Here is a 13,180-nt window from a genome sequence, read left to right on the forward strand (position 1 = left end):
AGTCCACCGCCACTACTAACTAATGGCACAAAGTCTCTTTAGCAAGAGCATACATTTCCAATATGGGTCCTTTCAACAATCCTAAACTGGAGACTTTGGTATAAAGCACTGAACTCTAAGAAAATAAAATAGTGGCTCCAATCAAAAGCTATTTAAAAAGCAGGATGCTTTTCCGTTTGAGGGTGGGTGGATGGATGGGGCAGGACTGAGGAGGGAGAGAGAAGGAGGGGAAGGAGGAAGGAAAGGTTGAAGGCAGAATAGAGGCAGCAGCATTTCATTTCCACAAAACCTGTAACATTATCACAGCAGAGAGCTAAGGGGTTCTTCCAAACAACTTTGACCCAACTATTGAGACCCAGACTTGCAAACGGAACCCTAACTACTTGCAATACAACATCACACCTACTATACCTCAGTTTACCCCCATTCACATGCAATCCTTAAATTCAGATATTTTAAAGGCTTGCTAATAAGTATATAAAAGAGGGACCCTGAATCATTGCGTTTATTTAGTTATCTATGCCAAACTTTTATTAGTGAAATAGTCCTGAAGATATAATTCTACATATGGCGCTTTGATTTCACATAATATTTAAGAAAGAAAAGACAAAACACATAGAATTAGACATATAATTCAAAGACCACGGTACAACCTTTATCTCTTTTTTTACTTCAGCAAACAAAAAAAAATAATAATGTCAAATGACATGAAAAGTGGCAAGTCTTCTGACAATAAATAATAAATTACTTTATAATTTTTTTGCAATGCAAGAGCAAACAAAAAAAGTTTCCTTTTTTTCCTCTTTATTTCCAGAAAGAGAGAAAACAGTCATTTTAACCAATAACTATACACATCTTTGGGGGAAAAGTTCTTGGACAGACACAAGTCAAACACAATCCCGAGACGCTTGTGGCAAAATAGAGGTAACCTTGTTGCAATGCTTTATAAGTTGGTTTTTAAATCTGAATTCAAAAACCTTTAAAGTCGCTTCAGACTTCTTGATAGAGGATGGATCTCAAAAAAAAAAATGGAAAGGGACCAAAGTAAAAAAGAAACCAGCTGTAGAACATGCTAAGAAGCTTAGGATTTCAATGAACCCCTTGGTAAGTCAACTAAAAACATCGCACACCAATGCAGCTCCCACCTTCCTGAAAGATTTTCAGCCACTGATGCCAGTCTCTTCTTGTTCTTTGCTGGAGCTCCTGTTTGGCAAAGCAATGACCAATATAGAAACAGCACCATTCAGATTATGATGTACTAGAAATTTTTTTCTATTTCTGCGTTTCTTTAGATGTGCAAGGGAAATGAAAATGCTTTCTTTCTTTTTTTTTTTTGAGATCCTTGGATATTCATCCCCTACGTTTTAAAAACGTCTTTTTTGTTTGTTTGTTTCTTCAGTACTTCTAAGGTCATTGAATAGTATATGTTGGGTTTCAGGTTTTGTTTGTTTTAATTTCTAGTAAAATCCCATGATTGTCTTCACAGTGTTGCTACCATATCACCTTGTCATTAAAACAGACTTCGTGCATTTCATGGAGCATTCATTTCTTGATTCAGTTTTCATTGACTGGGTCGTTAAATACTTTTTGTTTCCAAGTTCAACATTATAATTTCCCACTTTCTCCAACAGGGAAAAATAATACATCTGAATGAATGTTTCTCATGCCTCGATAGGACTGGCTACCATGCTGTTTGGTGTGTCTGGGAGCTGAGAGGACATGGATGCTACTTCACTGCCAGTGGAATTAGAGCCTGGTCCTCCTTCTGAAAAATTGACCTGTATGGAAGGTTGAAAAAAATCAATACAGGAGGCTATTCTCGTATTTATAAAATATAAACTCACCATAGCGTGGATTCATGTACAAATGTTTATGTAAGTGGATGAACAGATAAAGATAGCCACAATATATCAGACTTTTGACAGGCTTAAGGCAAGTCCATGAGAAAAGCTTGAGAAGGAATCCTCTCGCTTTCCCATCATCCTAAAGATCTGTGTTTTAGCTCAGACTGAATTCCCAACATTATGTTGCATTAAATTATTTAAGAGCAAACGTGTTTCTCGCTGTAAGATGGCATCATGACTCTACGATGCAGCACGCTCAAAATAAAATTATCCTGCCGGCTACATGTTGTCCCGGGAGCAGGCTAGTTGAGCTGTCTCTAGGCTTCATAGCTTCTCTTTTTTCAGTGGGAAAATCCATAACACAATCTCATATCCTGACAGGAGACTCAGAGAAGATTCCACAGAACAATGATTAACTCCTTAGATTGCTCACAGTGTGGGCTTTCTCTCCTGTATGTTCTGCTGCCAGTCTAGGAATCTCTAGCTCCCTCCCTACTCCTTCCTTCTTTCTCCTCCTCCTTCTTTCCCTCTCTTCTCTTCCTCTTGCCTTGCCTCTCTCCTCCCCTCTCACTTTGACTAAATCAAACTCTTCTTTCCCAGAGGAGATACGTATATTATAACATCATCACGTTATAAATAAGGACTCTTTCTTTTAACTAAAAAAAAAAAACCCTCTGCATATATCTCTGTTGTAAACAATCTTCTGCAGCCACACCCTCTTCCCCTACTTCAGATTCCCTTTACTGCTCTTGTTTGGCACTAATGTTTCAGAAAATACACAAACACTTGGCTGTGCTGAACCCTTCCCTCACATACTTTCTATCTTCCAAATTTTGCTCAACTAACCCATCAGAATAATGACTCTAAAATAAGATATACTCACCCTGCCCCCTAGTTCCAAAACTACCTCCCCCTCTACTCTACTCAACTTTCCCCTTAGGAGGTCAAGGGACTTCTCAAATTTGCCTACCCTCTAGATTGTCCTTTTATAGAGACACAGGCCTAGGGGCCAAGTCCTTTTAACCACTTGCCCCTGGCCAATTACCTAACTGTTGACACTGACAAAGCAAATGTCCTCAGGACAAATGTGAAGGTAAAAAGCTGTCCTTTAATGCTTTAGCTTTCTTTCTAATGGAAGAACAAGTTTTGAGAACAGAGACTCACGACTCACATTCAGTAAAATAGGATCTTATAGTGCTGATTAATATTTTAAACTAAACAAAAAAGAAAACAAATAGATTTATCATATTTAAAAGGACATTTAATGCTTTCTTTAATCTATCTTGACTCCTTAAGCCTTTGATGGGTGAAAGATAAATTAATTCTCTGCTCTGGGTCTGCGAAACAAGCTGATGATAAAATGGGTTTTCACAGGTAAAATAACACTTTCCCCCCCAGTTGTAGAGTTCATGTTCCTTTTGCTATACATGCCACTTAGAATGTAAAGTATATAACCAATATAAATATATATATATGTGTGTAGTGCATATAAAAGTGTCTAAGTATATAATTAGATTAAGGTATCCTGAGAAAAGGATATAGATTCAAACTACTTATCAATTATTGCAATCAAGTCATCTCTTTATTGATAATAGGAAAATAGTACATTGGTCAGGTATTTGCTGATTATTGATAATATTATATATTATAATCTTTAAGTATGTATTATAATCACCTTGACTTAGGTACACATGCTTATTAGGTAGCAAATACTGACTGCTAATATAATTGACACGTCCTTACAAACTCATGTCTCAGCAACATGATTTTACAGCCCTGCATATTTTTGTTCCTATTTCTAGTTAGACATCATAAAATTAATCCTAGAAAATATGCTTGATTTTTTTAAAAGTCATTCTATATACACAAATTATGCAGTCTCATTATTTGAAAAAAAAGACTAACAAGAACGGTTGTTTTTCTTGCATTTGTCTCCCACCTCACCACCACACTATCATACCTCCTTAGTCTCCCCACTACCCTGAGGTTAGGGAATACCCTCCCCCTCCTTAATCTTTCAATGACACTTAAAGCAGAACCCCTTTTCTGTGGGAGGAATTCAGCCTCCTTAGTCTGGGAACTGACACTTACCAGTTGCTGAAAAGCAGGCTGATCTATGTCACTCTGCAAGGCGAAGTCGCTCAGTACTTTCCAAGGCGGCTGGTAACTTTGCACCTCAACTGGGTTAGCCTGTAAGCCACCATCATGTCTCTCTGGACTGGCAGCCACCATGGGAGTTCCTGTCATCCCCTGTATATTCTGTGGAAAAAACCCCATCCCAACATGTTAATGAGCAAACTCCCTCCCTCCTTTGTCTGCACTGGCTAAGCAAATATACTCAGGTATTATCTTATCTATATAGTGGCCCTTTATTGACTCAAGTTAATCTGCTGCACCTATGGATATTAGCTAGAGTTCAATTTTGTTTTTCTACTTCTGTGGGCTGGACTTTTACATCTGCTTAGACCTTATTAGAGCAGATATGCTCTGACAGTCAACTTCCCCTTACCTCTTAGCTCCTCCCCAGTTCCTCCCATCTGCCTTTGGAGGGCACAGCCTCCTACAAATCGGAGGCCAGCTGGGTCTCCCTTCAGCCTCTTTTCTTGGAGACTTTCTGGGATATTGCTCCAAGCAGCTCTCCTTTTAGAGCCAGCCCCAACTCACAGCTTTTGGATCTGCCTGCTATTGTACTATTAAGCAGTAACCAACTTAGAAAGTACCCCAGCCTGCCAAGTTTCATGACATTTAATGAGTTTTATGACATTTAAAAATAGGATCAAAGAAGCAAAAAAAAAAGTGGGGGGTGAGATAGAAAAAGAGAGAAAGAAGGGGAAGAAGGAAGAGGAAGAAGAAAAAGAAGTGGAGGAAAAGGAAGGCAGGAAGGCCAGCAGGTAGGCAGGCAGGCAGACTTCAGCTTAGTTTAACAGTCAGGGTGGGGTTACTGCCCACAGCTAACAGTTCCAGGGCCAAGAGACCTCTGAGGAGGCCTGGCTGGAGGTACAGTAGAGGCTCCCTGTGGGAGCCCCTTGGAGGACATTCTGGACCTCAATGTGGAGAGGTTGTAATCATAAGTGGTAAGGTGAGCCCAAGAGCCTGGTCAGCATTCTGGACCTGAACAAGTACTGAAAGTGTTGACCCTCTTTTCCCTTTGCTATCTGGGGAATTGATGACCTCAACTATTAGTAAGCCCAAGCTAGCCACATTGCTGCCAGCCATTTGTTGGGGGTGACTGTAACCTTCCATTGAGACTGAAGAGCCTGAGCCTCTCCCACTCTGCTAGGAACCTGGGCTGCCTGGGCTTCAGCTCCCAGCAGCGTTGATTGCCTCCATCCTCTACCCCTTCGGATCTAGTTTAAATCGAGGTGGTAGGCCCTCCCTGTCTGAGTTCCTACTAGCATCAGCCAGGCTAGGTACCAGAATGGATTTTGCCAGGGTTCATTCTCCTCCTGGAGTCCCTGGCTGCCCCCCCCCCCCCACTCACCGTTTTGTCATTGGGTTGTTGTTGCTGGAGCTGCTTCATCATGATGCTTCGCTTCTTGTCTTTGCACCGCTTGTTCTGAAACCACACTCGGATCACGCGGGGGCTGAGGCCTGTCATCTCCACCAGTTGCTCCTTCATGAGAGCATCCGGCCGGGGATTGGCGGCATAGCAGGTCCGCAAGGTGTGCAGCTGCTTCTCATTCAGCACAGTCCGCACGCGGGTGGTCTTCTCGGGCTGCTTGTGGACGTGGGGCCTCAGGGCTGGCTGCCGGGCAGAGATGGGTTCGGCTGCGTGGCAAGGAACGCTGTGAGCATCGGGCCAGGCTGCTAGGCTGCCCGCCTGCCCGCCCGCATTTCCCACAAGGGCTGATGTTTGCAGCCCTAACACTCTAACTGGGGTGGGGGTGAGGGGCTGAGGTGAGAGCAAGAAGGACATAAGAGAGTGTACAACCTGGCCCCGCCAGCCTAGCTCAGCAGAAGTTAGCCCCGAATAGCAGTATCTGCTTCCCAGCTCATAACAGGGCGGCATTTTTCTGAACTGTTTTTCCCCATGCTCACTTTTTTCTCCTAAGTAAATGGAGCCCACTTCCAGGCCTCAGTGTTCTTCTTGAATTAAGGCCACAGAGGAAATCAGGGAAGGAAAGGCAAAACACCTTAGTGACAGAGAGGCCACACCAGCCAGAAGGTGTGTAACCCAGAAGACCCAGAGTTCTACCAGACAGCCTTGAACTTCAGTCCCAGAGGACAGACATATGAAGAGAGGCTAAAGATATTCGGTATGGCAGCCATCTCTTCGGTCCCTGTTTTTTCTTAGTACTTAATCATCGTGGGATGTTCCTGACCCAAGCAAAGGAAAACTGAAACTCTGCTGAGCTGTCTAGGCCCCAGATAAACTACCGCTGGGAAACATCCCTTTCCTTCCTCCCAATAGTTCTTTCCCCCTCCGTTTCCCACCCTTGGCTTTGCCCTCATTCAAGCTTGTCACAAATCCCCCAGGACAGAATTCTGAGAGCTGCCAGAAATGGGGGAGGGGGAGGCAAGGAAAAAAGCTGTCCTGTCCTCAAGGCCAGTATTTAGTTGCAAAGGTTGCTTTAAAACTCCAGGAGGGAGAGTTGTAGATCTCTTGCAGACTTGAAGGCAGGTAGGAAACTCTGTGGGGCCTTGATCCTGACCAGCCTTGCTGTTGCCACTTTCCTTTATGGAGAAACTGCTCTCTGATCTATATGGTACAAATCAAGACCTTCCTTGAATCCCTGGGGTCAGGACAACACCTATGGGGTCAATTTAGAGCTGTGGGGACAGGCTTGAAGACGGAATTCTCACCAAGTCACACCGACTGAGTGGTTTAAAGAGGCAGGCTCCTTTTAAAAGGCAATTACTGCAGATTAGGTTGTTGACAGTTTTAAATTACAGCTCAGTATAGTGGCTGGCAGGTATTAAGACTGTATCTTTTTTAGGACCCATTCTTTGGCCAGAGGAAAATAAAATAAAATTGAAAAACGTTTTGGGTTGGAAAAGGAGTCTCAAGGAAAAAAAAATGTAGAGGTGAAATAATGTTAAGGGCACCTAGGCTTCCTTCATTGGGTTAAGGAGGAAGCTCCAAGGACCTAGGGCTCCACCCCTTTAATTAAGCACCCTAGCTTGGAGAGTACTTGGCAGGAAGCTGAAGCCCGTTTTCAGAAAGGCAGGGTTTGGAAGCCGAGGTAGAACTGAAGACGCCATTTGGGCTTATGGGGTATGTATGTACACAAGTTCGTGTGTACTCATATGCATAAAGCCCTGTAGGTGTGCCGAGGGAGTCAGGGTAGACAGTACTTGCATTGATCCTGGTTGCAAAAGAGCATCGGGTGTTGCAAATGGTACCTGTTAAGACTTCATTTAACCACCTCATAACCACCTTTTGGCTAACAAGACTGCTGAGCCGGAGGAGAAGACGCTCCTATAGCCCCAGTACCTGCCTCCCGGGGAGACGGGTCTCCCTAGGGACAGTTGAGTACCTGCCATTTGCAGCGGCCTTGCTGGATGCAGGGGACTGAGCGGGTCGCCGGCGCCCAAGCTAGCCCTCTCCACCACGTCGTGATCGGCGCGGCAGAAGAGTCCATCCTCCCTGAGCGCGAACTCGTCGCCGGGGATGAGCTGGCGGCTGCAGGCCACGCAGCGGAAACACTCGATGTGGTACACCTTGGAACGGGCGCGCATTACGAAGTCGTTCTTGCTGAAGCCAATGCTGCACTTTGCACATTTGATCCCGTATAACCTGCGCAGGGCCAGGCCCAGGACGGGGAAGAGAAGCACAGGAGATGGGGGTCATTTCAGGCAGGCATTGCCCCAGCTGAATCTCTCCAGCGACCTGGTGTGGGGGGGGGGGAAGCCGCCAGCTCTTGAGATGTGCTGACAAATCAGTATTCTTAAACAGATCTAGCTAGAATATCGGAAAGAAGTCTTCATCCCTTTCCTTCTCCCTCCTTCCATCTTTTTCTTGCTTTTAACTCCTGTTCTTTTCCCCAGGAACCTCCAGGTCTATCAGTACCCAGACCAAACCAAGGAAAACATACTGGTAGTACTGATGCTCTAGCCACCCGCCTCAGGGAACCAGTCCCAGGATTGTCTTTTCAGACAACCAGGGGGACCCCCCCAATAGCCAGTTGCCCCCGTATTTTCAATCTTTCAATTCTTTGTGTCTCAATTTCGGCAAGAAATGTCTGAAATTGCAACGAAACAATGGTACAGCAAGCCCATTTCATTTGTGATCACATGTAAAAGCACAAGCAGAACAACAAAACGAAACCGCTGAAGGTTTCCAAAGCCTTTACCAATATAGTCTTTATGCAGCTAAAGATTTCCTGCAGGCCACGGGATTCAGGCAAAGTCTCCTCTATGTTCATCTTTCTCATTTTTTTAACCTTCTCTGCTCCCGCAATCTCTTTTCAAGTTGCATTTCGCTGTAGACTCATAAGCAGCCTGAAAGCTAAGAAGACTCACTTCTAAAGTCTTCCGTTAACACTGGCCTTTTCTTTCCAGGGGACAATTCCTATAGGTTCTGTCTAGGTATTGCCATGGTCCCCTCCCCTTCTATCCATAATAGCAGAGGCTGGGCCATTTTTACCCAGAAAATGGAAGGGAGAAAAGACCCACACAAAGCCGGGCCATTCTGTTCCTTCAAGGGAGTTCTGGAAATCCCAAAGATCACCCTGTTCTGTTTTTTATAACTACAAGAATTTCAATGGTGTGTGCCTGGGCACACAAGTGTGCAACAAACATGCAGAGTTAAGGGAAAATGGAGAAAGGGGAAATAAAAAGAATTGGGCTCCTCCCCTCCCCGGCCCGGGGTTATCCAGAACAAGGTGCATGCAGTGCCCTGGGTAGAATTGGGCAAAACAATGTCTTCACAGGAGTAAAGATTCTCCCCTTGGTGCCAAGTGAGCTCCCCACCTCCCCAATCTTGAGTTAAACACCAGCCAAACCAACGAAACAGTGAACCGTTAGAAGGTAGATTCAAAAGTTTTCATTCCTCTCTCTGCCCAATTTTTAAGATGAAGACTCTACATTGCCTGTGACCAAACAATCTACAACATCCCTTCCCTTTCCTGTGTCCCACTGTCCTTCTTTCCATTTTCTTTCGAAGTATTTTAAAAATTGTACCATTCAGGTTTATCAGCCAGTATTATACTCACCTCTTTGTGATGACAGAAAAAGGATACTACGTAGGCAGGAAGAAATTGTGACTACATATTAAAATCTTAACCTAACTTTAAAGTTCTCAAGTTCCCTTTTACTAAAATATAGTCATCGTAAATTGTCCTTGGACTAAAATTCTTTTCTGCTGTCGCCAATGCTGCAAAGATAATCTCTTCTTTTTGTTATTAAAACTAATAAAATATCCCTGAATGTTTTATTCTGTATAATAGCATAAACACACTATTAAGAGAAAACTTCAGAATTGCAAATCCCGATGATTCTTTGCTAAATGAAACAACAGCAAACAAAAACTAAAGGCAGAAAGCTCCTCTGTGGTTTCAGTCTTGTCAATACGAGCATTTCACTTATTTTATCAGTTACTAGATTTTAATGTGAGAAAGGAAGCTGTTCAATTATCTAAATGTACCAATTGTTCATAGACAGATGATAGGCAATTTGATCTGCTCTAATTCATCAGTTCAGATAAGATAAGACAGTCAGGTGTCACTATAGGGTTAATATTTTAAAAAGATTAAATTTCCGGTCTTTTTGCAAGGAATATTTCAGTTGGTTTAAAGAAAAATCTAGGAAGATCTCACCCTCAAAGTAAAAGGGCATAATAGTTCTACTTTTTTTAATGCATTATCTAAACATTCTTTGCTCAAACTTTTATCTAACTGACAGCCCTCCCAAAGGATTTTAAGTTACTAATTTAAGCAGAAATTAAATAAATAGAAGCTTGTACTATACTGTAAAAAAAGTAGATAAAAATTCTCTTAAGGTTTGGAAGCCCTCATTTAACCATCTTTAAAATTTGTGTTTGTTTTGGAAAGGAGACAATGAAAGGGGAAACTAAATTGGCCACCACCAATTCCAAGAGAAGACAAGCAGCCTTGACACAACACAATATATGGACAATATATGGACTCTGAAACTCTCATCCCGCAAGAAGTAAAATGAAAAGCATAGTTTAATTGCAAAAATAACTAAATAAAAATACCGAAAGCGTGACTTTTCCATGCCGGACCCTACTAAGGCAAACTTCCCCCGAAACAACACAGCCACACCAAACAATAAATAAGAAGTGGGGAGAGTCACGGAAATCTTAAAAACGTAAGGAAAAAAGAAAAGAGGCATACCTGATATAATCTCTTTTACAGTAGGTTTTCCCATCCCTAACAAAGCACGTACAGCTCTCGTCCAAATACTGATTACACTCCGCACATTTCAAACATGCCGCATGCCATTCCAAATCCGGAGAAACCCTCAGAATATACTGATCGTGAATCTGATTGCCGCAACCAACACATAAGGAAATCAGACGTTTTTCTGAAATGAAAATAAATACATGATTGACTAACCGTTTACTTCCTACGGAGATAAACACACTTTTAGTGTCGTTCTCTTATAGGGTGTACTCTAGAAGAAATTCTTTCCTTTCCTCCCCCCTACCCCCACCCCTCTCAGAGTACTGCACTTCGGGATGGTAATTGAAGTGTACCATCAAAACCTTGACACACACACACACTCTCTCTCTCTCACAAAAATGAAATTGAATACATGTAAAATACAGATTTGAATAGTCTATATTTGTAAAACTAGCGCACAATCAAACCCGTTCCTTTCGCATTTTCTCCCCCTCCTCCCTCCTTGCTATAATCATTAGGAAAGATTATGGAGAAGTCAAGTCAGAAGAAAAGGTTTTGACTAGAACGTTAAGTGAACGCAGGGAATGTTTCCACGGAGCACGTTCTTCAATAACGCCCAGGACTGGATATTGTTAGCAAGAGCAGGCATCAATACAGTTGTCACTCTTTCTCTTTTGCAAGTCTAATGCTTAATTCCTATCTCTCGGTATTGTGTGTGCAGGCAGACCTTTGCAACATAATAACCTTCTCCCCAAACTCTGGATTCCCGAGGAGGAAAATCACCGCTTAGCACCACAAGGCAGGGGTTGGGGAAAGGTACACAGGCAGATTCAAATACAAGGTACGGTCAGTTTCCTTCCCCTATCCCGTCCCCCCCGCACCCCAAAACCAGAACCCACAGCAAGCATGCAGGCGTGGCGGCAACAAGGGGGGGGGGCGCAACCAAACCAAAAAAAAAAAAACCACCTTCTCTCTCTCTCTTTCTCTACAGGCAATGAAGAACTCCAACTCTAACGAGCCTTTGGCACCCCTGCCTGAGAGAGACACCCCCTCCTCCCCCAGCACAAGAACAGCACACCGAGCCCCACAAGGTAAAACAGCCTCTTACTTTTTGGTGGATCGCCCATGTCTCCCATATCTGTAAGAGGGAGTAATGTCCACAGTGAAATGGTGGTTGTACAGTTGGTTGAACAGCCACAGAGAGGATGCTGGAGCTGTGGCTTACGTGGGAAAACAGTGGCCCCAGGGGTTGCCCAGGCTTGGGAGCAGAGCTGCCGCCCGGCCGCTGCGCCGCGCCCTCGCCCTTGGCAGATCGGGGGAGTCCGATCGGAGCCGGCGGCGCTGACGGAGCGGAGGCTCTGCGGCTGCGGCGGACTCGGCGCGGCTCGGGCACCTCTCTTCCTTATCTCTTACTCAAACTTCTCTGCTCCAACTCAGCTCCATCGCCATTGGTCTGACGCTGCGCGCGGGGACGTCAGGCGAGCGCCGCGCCCATTGGCTGCGGGGCGCGCGGCGCAGCTGTTCTGATTATCATATTTCAGCCCGGCCGCTGCCGTGCGCCACTGACCGCTGGGCGAGCCCGGGGGAGAGGATTAGGGCTCCCAACTTTCTCCCAGCTCAGGCTCTTCTCCCCCCACCCACCCCTCCCTGTCCCCTTAACCCCCCAGCCCTTTCACCCCTCGATGCTCGGGCTGCCCGGCTGCTCTGGCTTTTGGCTGTCTTTTCTCCTCTTCCTCTCTGCCCCCAACTCCTGGATCCTTCCCGGCCGCTCTCCGACCCCCCCATACCCCCCACCTCGAGCTCGCCTCGGGGGGTCATTCTCCTCTCCGCCCAGCACTCCTGGGGTCCCTGCAGTCCGCTGGCTGCGTGGGGCTCACTTTTCTGCGGTCGGTGGCGAGTGGCTGGTGGGTAGGTCTTCTTCTGGATGAGGTCCTTCCCGGGCTCCCCGGGCTCTACGCGGGGGGGGGGGGGAATGGTGGGGTGTGGGAGACTTGGAATAAGCCTATTTCCTCGGTTTGGGCCACGGAAGTCGTGTATACCCCAGGGGCCAGGACTGGCTTGGCTGCCTAGAAGGTTGTGTCCCCCTACCCCCCACTCCTTCCCCCTTTTCTCACTCTGACGGAAGAAGAACTGGGAATGGGGCTGGGTAGACTCCGAGGAATTGCTGGCTGACTGTTACCCCATTACCCGCTCGCCTCCTTCCTCAGATCTCCAAAAACGTAGGGGCGGGTGTGAGGGGGCGCACTCAGGGTGCTTTGTTACCCCTGCGGACGAATCAGTTGGAATGAATCAATCGCGAAGGTAAAAAGCAAAGCCGAAGTCTCCGTGGACTGTCTGTCTCTTTCGAACCCTCTGCTTTTCAGTCGAACTTTAAAGCGGGTACTAACCCCAAGTCAAAGAATTGAAATGATCTTCCTGTGGTGAAAAAGCGATTAGGTACCGTCCAGTTCCTCTCCGAACCGATCTCTTGCCATTTCGTTTCAAGCAAACTTCGTGGGTTTAGCTGGTCCTGTTTTGAAAATTACAAGTCTATGTCTCTCTAGCTATTTTTTTTAATGTGTTAGTCTACAAGCACGACTAGGGAGAAAAACTGAATACTTCTCACCGAGTGCGGATATCAAATACTTTCCTCTTGAGAAACTACCTGGAGAGTGTAGATTGTTAGCTGCATCGTGCCAATGAGAACTCTTCCCAATTATCCCTAAGATGTTGCCCTTGTCTCTTACAGTTTCCCAAAGACAAAATTAAGGAAGGCCAAGGAGCCTCTCTCTCTTCCATTTTCCCCAAACTCCTAAAACGCGTTCCCGCTATCCAGTGGGACTGCTCGTTTTATCTTAAAAGGTCTGAAAACACAAACCGTGGAAGGCTTAATTTCAGTGTCTTGTTGCCAAAGGAAGACCAGATGGGTTCGGAAACTTCTCTTTGAAAGTACCTTTCCCCAGATCTAACCTTTGATAAAGACCCAGGAGCCCTCAGCCATAGAGGCTGAGTTTGAATAGATGTGCCTCTTGAGAGCACAGAAAAGCTAAG

At 45.0% G+C, this 13,180-nt stretch overlaps 1 protein-coding gene across 2 annotated transcripts; it reads right to left on the reverse strand.

The window, feature by feature from the left end:
* Positions 1 to 500: 500 nt before the first annotated feature.
* On the reverse strand, positions 501 to 11,569 carry Isl1 (ISL LIM homeobox 1). Of its 2 annotated transcripts, none has more exons than XM_013018563.1 (6): positions 11,259 to 11,569; positions 10,142 to 10,331; positions 7,322 to 7,581; positions 5,326 to 5,612; positions 3,936 to 4,103; positions 501 to 1,778 (listed from the first exon to the last, which is right to left on the reverse strand). In XM_013018563.1, the coding sequence occupies exons 1-6, from the start codon at positions 11,284 to 11,286 to the stop codon at positions 1,662 to 1,664; spliced, it is 1,050 nt and encodes a 349-aa protein (XP_012874017.1). In that variant the 5' UTR covers positions 11,287 to 11,569; the 3' UTR covers positions 501 to 1,661. The 2 variants fall into 2 exon arrangements, with proteins under 2 accessions (XP_012874017.1, XP_012874018.1); XM_013018564.1 differs by having other exon boundaries at positions 1,662 to 1,778; positions 3,936 to 4,034; positions 11,259 to 11,286.
* Positions 11,570 to 13,180: the final 1,611 nt, after the last annotated feature.

Source organism: Dipodomys ordii, unplaced genomic scaffold, assembly GCF_000151885.1.
Source record: "Dipodomys ordii isolate 6190 unplaced genomic scaffold, Dord_2.0 Scaffold41, whole genome shotgun sequence".
Taxonomy (NCBI): Eukaryota; Metazoa; Chordata; class Mammalia; order Rodentia; family Heteromyidae; genus Dipodomys; species Dipodomys ordii.

Excerpts from the sequence above, each read along its gene's own strand:
- Isl1 (XM_013018563.1), bottom strand. The coding sequence starts at position 11,286 with ATGGGAGACATGGGCGATCCACCAAAAA. Across the intron at positions 10,332-11,258 it reads CATGGGCGATCCACCAAAAA|AAAAACGTCTGATTTCCTTA; the intron begins GTAAGAGGCTGT and ends TTTTCATTTCAG. Across the intron at positions 4,104-5,325 it reads AACAACCCAATGACAAAACG|AATATACAGGGGATGACAGG; the intron begins GTGAGTGGGGGG and ends TTTTTTCCACAG.